At 36.3% G+C, this 17,969-nt stretch overlaps 1 protein-coding gene, 1 long non-coding RNA gene and 1 pseudogene across 2 annotated transcripts; all 3 read left to right on the top strand.

The window, feature by feature from the left end:
- The first annotated feature begins 2,197 nt into the window (after positions 1-2,197).
- Positions 2,198-4,312, top strand: LOC147920730 (uncharacterized). The gene is made up of 4 exons (XR_015590382.1): positions 2,198-2,775; positions 2,883-2,979; positions 3,086-4,003; positions 4,136-4,312. It is a non-coding gene; the product is annotated as an uncharacterized LOC147920730 (long non-coding RNA).
- Positions 4,313-7,069: 2,757 nt separating this feature from the next.
- LOC104768003 (uncharacterized) lies at positions 7,070-9,299 on the top strand (annotated as a pseudogene).
- Positions 9,300-16,070: 6,771 nt separating this feature from the next.
- LOC104766720 (UDP-glycosyltransferase 73B5-like) lies at positions 16,071-17,969 on the top strand. The gene is made up of 2 exons (XM_010490659.3): positions 16,071-17,238; positions 17,356-17,969. Exons 1-2 carry the CDS (start codon positions 16,248-16,250, stop codon positions 17,817-17,819), a joined length of 1,455 nt encoding a protein of 484 aa, XP_010488961.2. The 5' UTR covers positions 16,071-16,247; the 3' UTR covers positions 17,820-17,969.

Below are 17,969 nucleotides of genomic sequence, written 5' to 3'. Positions count from 1 at the left end.
TGGAACTCCCACACCTGGAACCCTAGCATCACCGGCTATTGGAGCATCAACACCGCCCCCTCCGGCCACACTCATGAAATCCTCCTGGACACCCTACGACTCGCCAACGCCCTCAGCTGTTATACTCTGGTCCGCAGTTTCACTAAATGTTGGGACTCTGCCCCTAACACGACCACGTCCGCATCCACGACCACGTCCGCATCCTTGACCACGACCAGCAACAGCACCCCCTCTAACCATCTGCACTACCATGAACAGAAGGCTAAGCACACAATTAACATAACACAAAAACATAAACTCACCGTGGAATCACACTGTAGGCTCGAAGAGGATGTTCTAGGACTCCATGCCACACACAATTGAATAACTCACATAATCAATCAAGACATGCAATCCCAAATATCTACAGCAGAAAGCCTAGTGAACCCAAACCTAGAACCGTAAGGGCTCTAATACCAAACTGAAACGACCCGACCCATTTTTTTTTAAATAAATAATAATAATAATAAACTAAAACTAGTGGTCCTATATCTACTAGCCACCTAACCACAATCACAACCAACAGCGGAAATAACCAATACAACTATCAAATTATTATCCAATAATAATCCAAAAATTATAACATAAACAATAACCAAAAATTAACCAACAGGAATCATAGAACCAGCAACCTAACAATGTTTCTAATGACACAACTCTAGCAACCTAGCAATGTCCGACAACAACCAATCGAGTATCTAGAACATCCTCCTCTACATTGCCTTGATTCCACGATCATACTTTGCCTTTACCTGCACCACAAACACAAATTGAAATGTATGAGTATTTTATAAACACTCAGTAAGGCAATCCTCCCATCTATTGGGCTATACACACAAGCAATAGAGACATCTCTAACCATCAACCAACAATCAACAATCATCAATAACAAACCAGGACTCTGCATCGACCGACACCAGTTGGGATTGCGTCGAACGACACATGATATGCATCGACCGATACTCCCATTGCATCGACCGACGCATGCTCGACATAGCACGAAACCCTAAAGTTTTACGCGCCGTCCTCGCACTTGCATCGACCGATGCACATGCCGAGCACCGTTTTCCCCCGAAGCTTCTCGCCGTATCTTCGTTCCGACAACCACAACACTCGATCCCAAGTCACAAGAAAGCATCCTAACATCCCTAATAACATTCTAACAAGCCAAACGAAACATAACAAGCAGATCAAAGAAATCTCCAGCTTAGATAAGCCATGGTCATGCACTTACCTTTGCCAAGACGATTCTGAACCACAAACAAACAAGAAGACACTCCTAGGAAGCTCCTACGACGATCTCAGCTACAGATCTCTACAGAAACCTCCTCAAATCACCCAAAAACTTCAAGAACGCTCAAGAACACTTAGGAACACCTTTTCTCTCTTTTCTTTCTTTCAAAAGCGGCTAAACACGACTAATGAGACAAAACTTGTGTTAAGGGTTTTCCCTAACCCAAAACGCAGCGTTTAACTTAAACTCGTCCGCACATAACCGGCCTTGCATCGACCGATGCACTATGGTTCGCGGATGTTATAGGTTGTCTCTGCTAAGCGATCAAAAACTACAAGGTTTGTTGATATACATATGTGGGATTATGGTATTTTAAAAGCCCCGCTTTTGAAACTAAACTTTAGATCCTCAATTTCATGTCTCTATATTGTTCAAAATTTTGTATATTATGGGTCTCTATTTTTTTTTTTACTCCAAATATGATTTTCAAATTTTTTTTGGGTAGCCTAGTCTAATATGTTGCTCTTCCTTCCTTTTAACATTGCTTCTTATTCAATGTCCTTTTTTCTCCTTTTTTTTTTTAATCTTTAAAAAATATATTTTTCTTCTTTTAAAAGTCTCATATTTATTTTATTTTATTTTAAATTTCCATAATTCATTTGATTATATTTTTAAAATTTTATAGTTAGTAGATTCGATGTATTTAAATAAAAATATCTTTTATAGATAACACCATCTTAAATGTCTTTTTTTCGTATAGTGGTGTAGACCATTAAAAAAAAAAATCTACCTCTTATAACACTATTATACTATATTTCAATATTTCATCATTAAATTTCATATATCCATTTATCATTAGTTTTTGGATATATTTTTTTTTCTTTTAAATTTTGTTCAAAAGCTAATAAATCTAGAGTTCCCATTTCTAAATCTTGCCTTAGGTGGACACCCACGGCCATGGATTTGTTCTAATCATACATCTTATGAACGGTCTTTATATATTAACCGAGTAAAAATGTTTTTGCAGCCACTTACCTCTTCCTAGACGCCAATTTTATCACTCTCAAAGCGGTCAGGTGATTCAAGTTCCTTGACCAACTTCTTTTGAATATTCTTTGACTTGCAAGTTATGATATTTCTCATGAACTTTTGTATATACATAATTGGTCCAATTCAAATTTGAATGTTGGTTAGTTGTGTCCATGTTGTCTCCGTTTTATTGTCACTAACCAATGTTACAAAGCCAATGACACTTGATGAAGTACTCTCTGACCGAGATAGTGAAAATGAAGCCGGGAATGTGGTTGAGGCTGAGGCTGAGGCTCTAGATCTGGTGTATTCCATGGTTTATAAAACAACCAATAACAAAATGATATATGAAGTTACTTGCTAATTACCTTTGAAATTTTGTAAAAACGGCAGATCATTGATGATTCTATGAAAGAGAATAAAATTATGGATATTTTCATTCAACTGTGGAACTCTTTTGTAAAAATGAATAGGTAATATTAATTTTTACGTTGAACGTATAACGTCCACTGTTATGTCTTTATTAATGGTTTTGGTTAAAAACTTTTTGGTCAAATAAAAATTATAAATTGTGTTGCAGGGGGGTTCTAGCAGATACTCATATGCCTTGGGCATATGAAGAATTTTCAAAATTATATAGGAAAGAGTTGCACGATAACTTAAAACTCGATATATAAGTATTATCACTCCACAATTCTATAAATACACCAGCATATATATACATACACTAAATTAAATTGGGTTTGTACATTTATTGGATTTTTTTTTTAATAATAATTCCAGGTGCTAGCGATTATTCATGATGAAGCAATGGAATTATGGAATTGATACAAGACTTGATGGTGAGACTCATATGTGGATAGATATGGCAGCTTCACAACTTGGCGGTCGCTTCTTTCTTGTGAAGAAATGATGGTCGAAGATGGAGATCTGACACGTTGGCAGTCGCTTCTGTAACACCCGCGAACCGAAATCCCGGTTTAGGAGATTGTATCGGTCGATGCATATAGTGCATCGGTCGATGCAGGTTCAATTTTCTGCGGTTTGACTTAAGTTAAACGCTGTGTTTTGGGTTAGGAAAACCCTTAAACTCGAGTTTTGTCTCATTAGGCGTGTTTAGCCGCTTTTGAGAGAAACGAAAGAGATAGAGAAGAGTTCTTGGTGTTCTTGAGTGTTCTTGGTTATTTCTTGGAGTTGGAAGCTGTTTCTGTAGAGATTTGTAGCTGGGATCGTGGTAGGAGCTTCCTAGGAACGTTTCCTTCCTGTGTTTGGGTCGGATTTCTTCTGTGGCAAAGGTAAGTGCATGATCATGGCTTATCTAAGCTAGAGATTATCTGATCTGTGTGTTTTTGTGTTGTGTAGCTTGTTAGAACGTTGTTTAGGTTCGTGTGAGGCTTTCTTGTGGCTTGGGATCGAGCCTTCTGGTTGCAGGAACGAAGATCCGGCAAGAAGCTTCGGGGAAAACGATGCTCGGCATGTGCATCGGTCGATGCACTTTGTGCGTTGGTCGATGCAAGTGCGAGGACGACGCGTGAAATCTTAGGGTTTTTGTGCTATGTCGAGCATGCGTCGGTCGATGCAATGGGAGCATCGGTCGATGCAAGTTAGCCTTGCATCGGTCGATCCATACCTTGAGTCGGTCGACGCAACCCCAACTGGTGTCGGTTGATGCATTATGGTGTCGGTCGATGCAGAGTCATGGTTTGTTTGTTAATTGCTGTTTGATGGTTAGAGTATCTCTATTGCTTGTGTGTATAGCCCAGTAGATGGGAGGATTGCCTTACTGAGTGTTTATAAAATACTCATGTATTGCAATATGTGTTTGTGGTGCAGGTAAAGGCAAAGTGTGATCGTGGAATCAAGGCAATGAAGAGGAGGATGTTCTAGGGACTCGATTGGATGTTGTCTGGCATTGCTAGGTTGCTAGAGTTGGTTCATTAGAAACATTGCTAGGTTGTTGGTTCCATGTTTTCTGATGATTTGGATATTGGTTTATGGTTATATTTTATTATTGGAATATTATTGGTTATTGATATTGGTTATTTCCGCTGTTTGATTGTGGTTGTGGTTAGGTGGCTAGTGGGTATGGGAACACTAGTTGTAGTATATTATTATTATTATTATTATTATTATTATTATTTATTATATATTATTTATTATTAAAAAAAACAGGTCAGGTCGTTTCAGTTGCAGGTTAATTGGTGACAGTTTGTCCTGTGGAAAGGTTGTAAAGGATGGAGACCAAGGTTCGAGGAACGCCTGGCGCACCAATAACCTACTAGTGGATTTGGATATCCACAGTGATTGGTTAGGATTGATGCCATGCAGGGCCAGCTTGGTGTCCGTTTGGGCGGCTAACGGTGGGCTAGTGGGATCTACGGACGGTCCGTTGGGGCTGCTAGCGGTGGACTAGTGGGGTCCGCGGGACGGGTTGTCATAGCTTCTCTCGTGTGGGATCAAATGAGGGGCGTTATGGCAGAATGAAGTGCACCACAGAGTTGTGATAGGACTCGCATACAGCACAAGCTCTATGCCTTGATGACTCGCTCAAAAAGACATAAGAACAAACGTTTACTAAGTAAAGGAATCCACCTAACTTAGATAAACAAAAACAAAGCCTAAGCTTCAAAGTGAGAAAACTCTCTCTTTTATTTTCCAAAAATCTTCTATATCTTTACAATGAAACAAATGAGCTTTTTTTATTGCTCTTACATGGTATAATCTACATTAATTACAAATATATCTAAATTAATTACAAATAAATCCCCATAATGGAGAAATCATAATTAATGGTGATGATGAGGAAGAAATGGTGGATCTAGGATTTCTAGCAATATATCTGCCTTGGCAATCAATATTTCCTTGTGTGGCTCGTCGGAGAGTAGTTCAGAAAGTCCATCAGGAAATCCGTCTTGAAGTAATTCAGCTACTCGTTCAGCATATGTGATGACCGCATCAGGAATTCTTGATGCAACCACCATAACCAAATGCAATACCATCATCCAGAAATACCCTGTCACCTTAGATATGGATGTTGAGGATAATGATCATAAAAGCAATAAGAAGTAATTGAAAAATATCTGATGATTTAAACGCTGCTGTTCATTATATAGCAATTTTATATATTTTTTATTATTTAGGAGCAAAAACAAATACTATTTTTTTTAATTATTCTGTTTTGTTTTTAACAAATACTGAATCTTCGCAAGTTGTGGACATGGCCACACTTTTTCAAAGGAGCATAGGAACAAAAGGCTGGTCAAACAAACTCCGAAGATGAAAGAAATGATAGAACAAAATGGGATACTTTCCTTACTCGTGGAAGTAGGTAGACGAAGAGGTTTTGGTGGTGGAGGCCGAGGTGGTCATGGTTGCGGAGGCTCAGGCGGTCATGAAAACCTCATCTAGTGATCTCTAGTGAGCTAGTTCTTTCGTTCTATATATTAATGTACTATTGAGAAAGTTTGAAAATTATTTATACTAATAAAGAATAAACCATGAAATTTGTTTGTTTTCTTAATATGTGTGTAAAAAAACTTAAACGACACTTAATTTAAATCAGAAAAAAATTATTATCACTATTTGTATCACCTCTAACTTTTTATAACTCGTCTCACGTCTTCTTAGATCCATTTGAAACCATTAAATAATGTACAGTTTAAACTAGGAAATTTTGTTTTTAAAGAATATTCTCTTAGTTCAAAATATATGAGTAAAAATACACAAATTAAGAAATGAATATTTTTAAAATTTTCAACCAATCATAAAAAAGATGTTTGGTTTGTCCCTAACGAAATCGACTTTAATAAATATAGTCATTTTATCTCAAAGGCAGCCAATATGGAAGCGGCTGCCTTAGTGAAATAGACTTTATTTTCTTCTCTTGTAAACTGTTGAATTATTTAAAAAAACAATAAAACAGTTTAATTTATTTCTTTCTAATATTCTCACTGAAAGCAATTATTAGTACAATAATAAGAATGTGTTTCTTTATCACTGAAAATAGTTGTTAATTAACATGTATAGGCTTAATGTGGAACCGACCAAAACAATGGTACAAAAAGATGTTACATTGTAGTTAACATGTATATACTTTAGGTCACAAGTGCTAACTGCGCTATATCTTGATAGATATGAGAGATTGGGAGTATGTGACTTATTACATAAGCGGCAATACTAGAGTTACAAGTCATCTCTCGTACTCCAAAAGTAGTATGTAGTCAACTGCTCAGGATCTAATAACTAGCTTGGACAAATTGATCCGACTATCCAATAATATAAAACATTTCATCAAGTATTTACCGTAAATATCCCTTCGATGGATCTAGAAAAAGGGACACTACAAGAAAACATGGAATTGGTTACTGCAATTTGCGACTAAAAACACAGTTGCTAAATTTAGCGACTGAATTGCGATTGTTTAGCTATTGAATGGCTACTAAAATAAATCAGTCGCCTAATAGACGCTAATTGGAGACTAATGCATATTGTCGTAGTGTAGTCGCCAATTTACAACTAATTTGGAGACCAGTTTGACAGTCGCTAAAAGATTACGACTAAAGAGCTACTATTTAGCGACTGCTTTAATAAATTTGGGCCTTAACAAAATTTGGGCCGTAACAAAACACGAAAACCCATTATTTTTCGTTTTCTTCCCCGAACAAACCCTAATCTAACATTTCTTCTTCTTCTTCTTCGAGACGAAACGGCGAAATCTCAAAACCCTAGATCTAAATTCTTCTCAGTCGACAAAACCGTAAACCCTGGATGGCTGGAGTAAAGAAAAGAGGCGGAGGAAGAAGAAACCCCTCTAATCAAACCTCTGGAACCTCACAAACGGTGAATCACAGACCCGCCAATCTTCCTCCCCAGTATACCTTCACGCCGGCGAACCATCGAGTTCCAGAGACTGATTCTCAGGGAACTCCTGTCCCAAACCTCCAGCCTCCAGCGAGACCTACACCTTCTTACCGAGACTATCCACCTCCGAAAAATCTGTTCCAGCACTCGAGGAGCTTTCCCGGAACATCCCCTTCCGGCGAAGATCCAACCAGGCGTCCTTTTCCTCAACCTCTCGCCTCCGCGACGAATCCACCAGAATTCTTGAGTCAACTTCGAGAGTCTCCTCAACCGTCAGTCACGAATCATCATCGACAGTCTCCTCAAGTCTCGAATCTACCACGAGAGTCTCCTCTACCTCGACAGGCTCATCAACCACCCTCTTCTTAACCTGGTCAACCTCGAGCAGCTTCTGCATCGCTTCACAGTTCTCAAGCGCAAAACTCACATGAGGAAGAAGCTGATTCGGAGGATGACGGTGCAAGGGAATCAAATCTCCCAGCTGATGTACTCGCTTCTTTACATGACATGCTTGTCCAACCAGGCCGTGAGAAGTATACCACTGTCCTCTCTCCCTCATTAGAGCGTGGAACCACTTGGTAAGAATTTGGATTAGAATTTTGTATTTTGGATTAGAAATTGATTGTGTTTGTTTGTTTGGATTAGAATTTGATTGTGTTTGTTTGTTTGTGATTAGAATTTGGATTAGAATTTTTTATTTTGGATTGTTTGTGATTGTTTGTGATTAGAATTATTAGAATTTTGGATTGATTATGTTTGTTTGTGATTAGAATTTTTAGAATTTTCGATTGTTTGTGTTTGTTTGTGATTAGAATTTTACTTGGATTGATCGATTTTTTTGTATTTGATTGGAATTTGACTACTGATTTGTTTGTGTTTGAAGGTTTCGTAAAGACAAGTCATCACTTATCCGAAAGATTACAAAAGTGTTTACAAACAAGTTTGATGGTCCATATTACAGTTGGGGTTGTGTTCCGAATGCAAGAAGAGTAGGTTACTTCTTGGAATTCGCGGTAAACTTCTACTCCTTTCAATTTGATTTCTGTATTTATAGCTTTTTTCTTGGTTTTTTTTATCACTAACACTAGTCTTCTTTTGTAGAAAACACACACCTGGGATCCCTCTCTAACCGGTGTGGTTCAAGCAAAGTTCTATAGCATTTGTCAAAACCGTATGAAAGACATGGTTTCCAAGGCACCAGCTCAGCGAGAGGAAGTGAAACCGAGGTGGATTGAGAGAACTCTTTGGAAAGAAATGTGTAACTATTGGAACACAGAAGAAGCCATGGCAAAGAGTGCAACCACTTCAGCAGCTCGAATGTCTGACCGTAATGGTCTTGGCCCTCACAAGCATGTATTAGGGCCGAAGTCTTACTTACAAATCGAACAAGAGATGGTGAGTTACATCATAACCTTTTCATTGTTTAATTACTTGACATCAAATGTTTCCTAACCTTTTCATTGTCTTACATTCCAGGAAGTAGAATTGGGAAGACCGCCAACTATTCCTGAAGTTTTTCTCAGGACTCATACCAAAAAAGATGGTACTTTTGTGGATAAGAAAGCGCAAGCAGTTCATGAGGCATATAAGAAAAGAAGGAAAGCTAAGTTGGCTGCTCAGGATAATGATGAGTCTTCAGATGGTACTTCACGTCGATCAGAGCTATCTCACGAGGAGGACGATGAGCTCTTTCTTCAGGTAATTTGCTTCTTTCTAATAAGCTGTTAATTTTTTCATTGTTAAGTAATTATAATAACTTTTTCTCTCTGTTTTGTGTATGGAGTCTACTTACATTAATGATAGAGGAACATACTTTGGAGTTGGAAGCCTAGGAAGTTACATCAACGGGAAGCGGAAGTACCCTGGAAGCTCTTCTACTTTCACAACCCTGCAACAACAGCTTGAAGACGCTAACCGCAAGATAGAGGAACAAGCATAGCGTGACGCAGAGGCTTCACGGGTTGCAGCTGAGGCTTTGCGGGTTGCATCTGAGCAACAAGCAGAGATCTCACGCTTGGTGAGCTTCCTCAAGACTAACCCAAACTATGTCGCCTTCCTTGAGTCTCAAACCAATGACCCAAACCCTGCTGATTTTCAAAGTTAGGTTCCCTCATGTAATATTTGCAACACTCTTGGATATTTGGATATTTTTTGGAACTTTTGCAACTTTAGTAAAAACATGGTACTTATGTCTTTGTTTAATTTCATGTTTGTTATGTTTTAGTACATGTGTTCTTAATCAGTTTTGGTATTACAAAATCAAATAATGCATTTTTACCAGAATTTTTTTTAAAACATGATAATTAAACAGTCGCAAAACATTCACCAAAACGTAAACAAAACAGTACCCAAACAGTCGCAAATGAGTAACCATATCAGTCGCTAAAGCGTTGCAATTCAGTCGCAACTTTAGCGACTGTTTGGCGAGGGAAGAGCGACCCCAATTATGAGTCGTCAATTAGTAGCTCCATTGCGACTTTTTAGCGACTGATTTTTTTAGCGATGCATTGTTTAGCGACTATGTATGTCAGTCGCCAATCAGTCGTGACTAAGTAGTTAGCGACTATATAGTGACTATTTTTGCAGTCGGTAAATCCATGTTTTCTTGTAGTGGGAAGACGATATTTTTCTTATGTTACATACAGTTGTGTCTCCCCCACACGGCCATACATGACCGACAATGTCTAACTGGACTCTTGTTCCGTTCATCATCAATCTGACATTATTTTTGGCATGGCTCATGTCTATCCGGCCACAGATGTATTTTGAAAATGTTTCATTGTCTCTACGCCTTAAACTCTACTTAGTTTACTCAAACAATAATTTTAATCTCCATCAGTACTTGACACTCTTTTTTGAGCATTAGATTCATAGTTTGACTAATCGCGTGAGCTTATTGTCATTATGACTTAAGCAACAAATATATTCAAGAAAAAAAAAAGCTAAGTCTCATTTCTGTTTTTTTAAAATGTTGTTGTTTCAGGACCACACTTGCCTCCGTCAATAAGGTTGACTCCCTATCAACCTTGTACAAGTTTACAGATTACAAAGATCTGTTCTCTCCTTAACAGTTGAATTGTTCTCTATTAATCCATCTAGATCCAACACATGTGACTCAACAGTTCGACGAATCTAACTTATATATTTACCAAAAATTATTATTAGTCATAGATACAAAACATTGTTTACTTATATAGATTACTTTATAGTTTGAATATTTGAATACCTTATATAACATTAATATATTTATATGTCATTGACCAGTAAAATACAAATAAATTTATATATATAAGGTGAGCTACCTTTTGATGTAGATAACAAAAGTTGGTGAAAGACCTAAAAAATAAAATAAAAAAGAGAGTGTTTTTTACTCCTCTTCCTCCTTAGCTTCCGGCAATTATCTTTTTGTTCTCGAGTGCATCTACTTTTATCAATCACGTCTCAACTTATTTACGTACATCTATCCAAAATTCCATATTACATTAGCAAATTTAGCTTCCACATTAACGTACGTAGCATGAGTTTGTTTCATTTGTTTGTTCTCTTTTTAAATTTCCATCATAATAATATAATATTATATTCAATTTTAATTTCCGTCTTAGATCTTAATTTTACATTTTCAGGTATAATAATATAAATTAAAAATATTTATTTTGTAGATCCAACATCCTTTGTTATTATAATGGATCTCCTTACGGTCACAACAGAAGCTGAGCTCGTCCTTGCCACCGTTATGGTCACAACAGAAGCTGCGGGTGAAAATGAAGTCGAGAATGTGCCTAAGGGTGAGGTTGAGGCTCCAGATATATGAAGTTACTTAATGACCTTTGAAATTTTGTAAAAACTGCAGATCATTGATGATTCTATGAAAGAGAATAAAATTATGGAGATTTTCATTCAACTGTGGAACTCTTTAGTAAAAAAAAATAGGTAATATTAATTTTTAGGTAAAAAAAATCCATTGTTATGTCTTGATTAATGGTTTTGGTTAAAAACTTTTTGGTCAAATAAAAACTATAAATTGTGTTGCAGAGTTTTGGCAGACACTCATATTCCTTGAGCATGTGAAGAATTTTCAAAATTATACAGGAAAGAATTGCACCATAACTTAAAACTCGACATGTAAGTATTATCACTCCAAACTCGACATGCATATATATACATCAACATATATATGCATATACTATATTAAATTGGGTTTGTACATTTATTGGATTTTTTCTTTAATAACAATTTCAGGTGCTGGCGATTATTCATGATGAAACAATGGGATTATGGAATTCTTGACGCAACCACCTTAACAAAATGCAATACCATCATCCAGAAATACCCTTTCACCTCAAATATGGATGTTAAGGAAAATGATCATAAAAACAATAAGAAGTAATTGAAAAATCTCCGATGATTTAAGCGATGCTGTTTATTATAATGCAACTTTATATATTTGTTATTATTTTGGAGCAAAAACAAATACCATTTTTTAATTTATTCTGTTTTGGTTTCTTTTTTGTTTTTCTAGTGAGTACAACAGAAAAACTACTACACATGCATCAAATAGTGAATCTAGTACATGTAGAAATGAGGAGAAACATGAAATGGATGTGGATGAAAAGCTCTCAACACTGAATCTTCGCAAGTTGTAGACATGGCCACACCTTTTCAAAGAAGAATAAGAAAAAGGCCGGTCAAACAAACTCCGAAGATGAAAGAAATGATAGATACAAAACAGGATACTTTCCTTACCCGTGGAAGTAGTAGCCGAAGAGGTCGTGGTGGTGGAGGCCGAGGTGGTCGTGGTTGCGGAGGCTCGGGTGGTCATGGAAACCTCATCTAGGGATCTCTAGTGGGCTAGTTCTTTCGTTCTATCATTTCTTGTTTTTTAAATTTTTAAGTTTATGTTATTTCTCCACATCTAAGATTAAGTGTATGCTTAATTACTTTTTCTCTAAAATGCATTTTAGAAATGTTTGACCCAAAAGACATAGCCATGTAAAAATTACTAACACATTAATTTTAATTATCTTTTTATTATGAATTTTTGTCTAAGCTTCTTGTCCACTTTTCTTATTTTCAGTGAGTCCACTTTCTTTGTATTATTTTATATAGACTTAATATGTTAAAAAAATCTTGTGTTAAGATAAAGTTTTGGAACCTTATCAATGGATCTCATTCTAATGTCTTGACACCAACAACAATAATTATAGTGTGGATTTTCAAAGTGATAAAACGACAGGAATATCTTCCAATTACTTGTCTCTAATGTTATTTTCATCGACATCAAGATACATATAGTCTATGTTTTTGTTTTTGTCATGTTCTTGAATATTCAAATGTACGTACCGACATTAACAACAACAAAATCATTGATGATATAGATGTTTGACAACATAGAAACAAGTGTGTATCGTTTTTTAGGAGAAAAAAATAAGTATTTAACTTTTTTTTTATATAAAATGGGGGTGGGGAGGGGAATCTTCTAATAGAGGAATAAATAAAATGGGAAAAATTCCCTAATAAGAGGAACTAATAATATAGAAAAAAAATTACTTACTAATAAAAGGGAGTCATTGAGATTAAAACACTCTCTTAACCTGCCACATCAGCTTAGATTAAAAAAAACCACGTACGTATTTTATATAGAGGAAAAACGATGCTAGATGAATCACAATGTAATTTATTTAGTACATCTTGCAAACTGCCGCATTATTAAGGTCATCTCTTCGGCTCCTCAATGAGCAGTCCTCATCTCCCATTCGAAATTATATTTGCTTCTGTGTTATCATCTACAGATATAAGTTCTACCGTTTCCACTTCTCCTATCTTATTTGTTGGATTTAAAGATGTATCAACCCATGGCGACTTCCCGTTGCTTAAACCTCAAAGCTGGGATCCTTATCCATCTCTCCAACTAGCTCCCATCCCCGTAAGGATTTTGCATCATCTCTGTATATGAGATCGGGTCTGCTTTAACTGCAGGCATGATACCTCTCGCAATGAATTTATCTATGAGATTGTGATTTTAGCTATGTCCAACTCTCATAAATTTTGCAATCATGTGTTATCGACTACGAATGGTTCTCTACGTATATTATGGGTTTAGTAAAGTTATTTGATAATAACCATCTTCTTCTACACAAGTAATAAATTAATATATCTAATTCCTGGCATCCTTCTTAATTATGAATCCTTATGTTTGAGTTTGTTTCAGTCTAATTTGAGGAGAGAATAAGAGCTATATTAATGTCTAACAACCAGCAAGATAATCAGATTTCGACCACTAAGGGTCACATGTATATTTTATAGTTTTCCAAATCGGTCTAAAGTTTAAGTTTTAGGAGTCATTTCTCAAGTATATATATGCTGATAATGAATTTGCAGTTTTTTTAAACGTAATTGTATTCGTCAGTTTGAATAGGGCTGAACTGTTGTTTACAAAGCTGACAACTGTATGTTATAGCTGATAAGTTGTGAAACGAATTTAGATAATCTTTACTTTAACAAAAGTCTTACTTAGATCGATACTAACAGTCTCATGCATAGTCAAAGTTTGAACTATAGTTTTCTTATAGTTTAGTTCCAATCAGTATCTATAATTGAAATTGCTCTAAGGGTGATTTTCTTGCTTTCTTTTGTATTTTACATGTTTCCTTTTACTTTAAAACTGAAATTGCTCTAAGAGCTCTAATTAGTGTTGTTTTAAAATCATATTTGATAGACTCCAATACGTTCGTTTCTCTAAAACTCCTTCCCACAAAGTAACCTTTTTATTATACGTTTAAATCTCTAATTTGAATATGTATTTGACCGTTGCTTAACTGAACGTGGAAAGGACTATGAGTATGTTAATATGCAGCAAAACTCCTTTCCACTCCAATATGGTTATATTTTAAAGCTCTAATTAGAATATGTTATATGTTTCCACGGTCTTCATTGTATGTTTAAATCTCAAACGTCCTCTAACTTTAATTGTTATATATGCAGCAGATGGCAGTGGCAAGAGTAGTTCGAATCACAACCACCTCATACAATACAACTTAAGTGGTCTTCATACGAAATATCTACACAAGTTGATCATGAGATGTAAGTGACGCTTTACTCTGTTTTTAATAAATCTTTTACGTTCTTCCAAGTACAGTTTAAAAGTTATAACACAATCTACTCCAATTTCTTGAATCAAAGTTCATTTTAACGACTAGGTTTAAGTATAGTGGTCATTAGTGTCATGTATATTTTTACCCGATACTTTATAATTTTCTCATCTTCGAAACAACTTATAAAGCTAGCAAACCCAAAATTGAATGCATTGAATCGATTTAGGAACATAAGGGAAAAAACTTTAGTTTACTTAAAACAGATATCTATGTATTTCTCAAACTTTTAAACTTAAAGTTTGATTCAGTTACAACTAAGAAATTGTATGAACTCCTGATTTTCCATAGATTGTTGGAAACATAGATATGATACCAATGGAACATAAGTGGAAGTGGTATCATATCTATGTTTCCAACATAGAGATTTGAAGAAATGCGTCTAGAGATTTTGAAAATGAGAATTGCTCATCACCAAACTCAGTGTCGTGCTTAAGGTGTTGTGGAAAGGGCATTTGCCCTAAGCCACCAATTTTTAAAAATTTATTAGGCCACATTTTTTTTACATCTAGGCTTATATGTATTTAAGTGGATAACATAAATGTGTGTTTTGTTTGAGAAGTCTATGACATTATGTTATTACAATAAAATCAATATGTTTTATGTATAAGGAAATTTCTGCACATAATTACGTATTATAGTTATAACTAGTATAAGAATACTAATGAAAGACAATTGATTAAAAAAAGATAATTAAAAATACAAGAATTATGTTTTGGAATTGTGTCTAAAAATATTTTTAGAATAAAAAAGATAGAAAAGTTTTGGTTTGTACTTTTTTTCATGTTAAGATCATTATTGTCTTTGGAATTATTTTTTTTTAAATATTTTTAATAACAAAAATTACAATTTTTTATCCGTCCTAAGCCACAAATAGCCTAGGCACGGCACTGACCAAACTGCACAATCAGCGGAGATGACCTGTGAAAGAGGCTGAAAGCCAAAGTATATGGACCACAATGCCATGGAAATATGGGATAGTTTAAGTTCATTATTTCCAATTAAAATTATCCTTTAGTAACGTAACTAATGCATTCCAAAATAAATTTGTAAAACTTATCAAATTATTGCTCATATCATAAAAGACTAATAAATTATAAACCGTACGTAATGCGGTACTATAATCCCCTAGTTCATAATAAAAGGAAGAAGTAAAATGGAAACTAGCCCACTAGAGATCACTAGATGATTTGTTTTGTAGATCCATCCTTTGTTATATTGTAACAGCCAAGTTAATGTGTTCCTCCAATCCTCAGCTGTTATTTATCAAGGTTGTCTTTCTCAGTATATTTCTATGCATACCAAAAAATCAGATAAAGAGAGAAATTCACCTACTTTTCAGACGAAAGCTCACCGCCTTTTCTCACGAATCACTCTCACGAAACATATATCCCACTATAGATATTTTTTAAAAATGATTGCTTTATCATTTTATCGCGTTTTGTCACAATTGACAGGTTCGGAATTAAATAATTTTGTAGGGCTTATTGTTTTTTTAGTATTTTCTTGTGGAAATGCCAGGCCTTCAAAAATTACTCGTCTGCTCGTCACTAAAGTAAGAAGTCAAAGTTTGCTTCTACGAGAGACATCATCACATGTATCATCATCATATGTTCATATTCGATTTCCAATTCATATAGCCAGAACAATGCAACACAAAAGCAAAACATGACGTATGCAAAGACGTGACATTCGCCACCTGGATAACTTTTATTAATTTATTTGATCTTCTTCCACTGTCTTCTTCTACGTGTACGCGCGTGTGTGTATATATAATTCAATCCAGGCAAGAGTAAGAAAAATAATCCAATCCAGACAAGAAACCTTCTTTGTTATTGTCTGATCACATCAAATATTTCAGTTCCATTATTGTTCTGTTTTCTTTTTGTTTTCTGTTTCATCCTGTAAAACCCAGAAGTTGGTTTCTACAAGCAAACATGAGCAGAGAAGTTGCTGAGAGAATTCATATTCTGTTCTTCCCCTTTATGGCTCATGGCCACATGATTCCAGTTCTAGATATGGCCAAGCTTTTCGCGTGCAGAGGAGCCAAATCAACCCTTCTCACAACTCCAATCAATGCTAAGATCTTGGAGAAACCCGTTGAAGCATTCAAAGTTCAAAACCCTGGTTTCGAAATCCGAATCAAGATCTTCAACTTCCCTTGTGTAGAGCTTGGACTGCCTGAAGGATGCGAGAACGGTGACTTCATCAACTCATACCAAAAATCTGACTCAGGTGACTTGTTCTTGAAGTTTCTTTTCTCTACCAAGTATATGAAAGATCAGTTGGAGAGTTTCATTGAAAAATCCAAACCAAGTGCTCTTGTGGCCGATATGTTCTTCCCCTGGGCGACAGAATCTGCTGAGAAGTTCGGAGTGCCAAGACTTGTGTTCCACGGCACATCTTTCTTTTCCCTTTGTTGTTCGTATAACATGAGGATTCATAAGCCACACAAGAATGTTGCTACGAGTTCTACTCCTTTTGTCATCCCTAATCTCCCCGGAGACATAGTTATCACGGCAGACCAAGCTAATGTTGCTGACGAAGAAACGCCAATGGGAAAGTATATGAAAGAGGTTAGGGAATCAGAGACCAATAGCTTTGGTGTCTTGGTGAATAGCTTCTATGAGCTGGAGTCGGCTTATGCTGATTTTTACCGAAGCTTTGTTGCGAAAAGAGCTTGGCACATTGGTCCCCTTTCGCTATCCAACAGGGAGTTTTCAGAGAAAGCCGGAAGAGGGAAAAAGGCCAACATTGATGAGCAAGACTGCCTCAAATGGCTCGAGTCTAAGCCACCTGGTTCAGTAGTTTACTTGTCCTTTGGGAGCGGAACTAACCTCACCAACGAACAGCTGTTAGAGATTGCTTTCGGTCTTGAAGGCTCTGGACAAAATTTCATCTGGGTGGTTAGGAAAAATGAATACCAAGGTAATGTGATCCTCCGATCCTCAGCTGTTATCTATCAAGGTTGTATCTCTCAGTATATTTGCCTCAATGTTAACATAGTTATTACTTGGTGGATGTATGGTTGGGACAATGGGACAGGTGAAAATGAAGAGTGGTTGCCTGAAGGGTTTGAGGAGAGGACAACAAAGAAGGGGCTGATAGTACGGGGATGGGCGCCGCAAGTGCTAATACTTGACCACAAAGCAATTGGAGGGTTTGTGACGCACTGTGGATGGAACTCGGCTATGGAGGGCATTGCTGCAGGGCTACCTATGGTGACATGGCCAATGGGGGCGGAACAGTTCTACAACGAGAAGCTAGTGACAAATGTGTTGAGAATAGGAGTGAATGTCGGAGCTACCCAGTTGGTGAAAAAAGGAAAGTTGATAAGTAGAGAACAAGTGGAGAAGGCAGTGAGGGAAGTAATAGCTGGTGAGAAGGCAGAGGAAAGGCGGCTATGGGCTAAAAAGCTGGGCGAAATGGCTAAAGCCGCTGTCGAAGAAGGAGGTTCTTCTTATAATGATGTAAACAAGTTTATGGATGAGCTGAATGGTAGAAAATAAAGTAAGACAGAACATGTTTGATTTTGTGAGATGGATCGTTTGCCACTATTTGGTAAGAGAAATTCCGTATTATGTCAAATTGAATAAAACTGGAGGACATGTAACTTTTAGTATATCTATGATTGATTCAAGTATTTCTTTACTTTATAA

Source organism: Camelina sativa, chromosome 19, assembly GCF_030686135.1.
Source record: "Camelina sativa cultivar CO46 ecotype springtype chromosome 19, ASM3068613v1".
In the NCBI taxonomy this organism is placed as follows: domain Eukaryota; kingdom Viridiplantae; phylum Streptophyta; class Magnoliopsida; order Brassicales; family Brassicaceae; genus Camelina; species Camelina sativa.
This window is presented reverse-complemented; position numbering and strand designations above follow the sequence as displayed.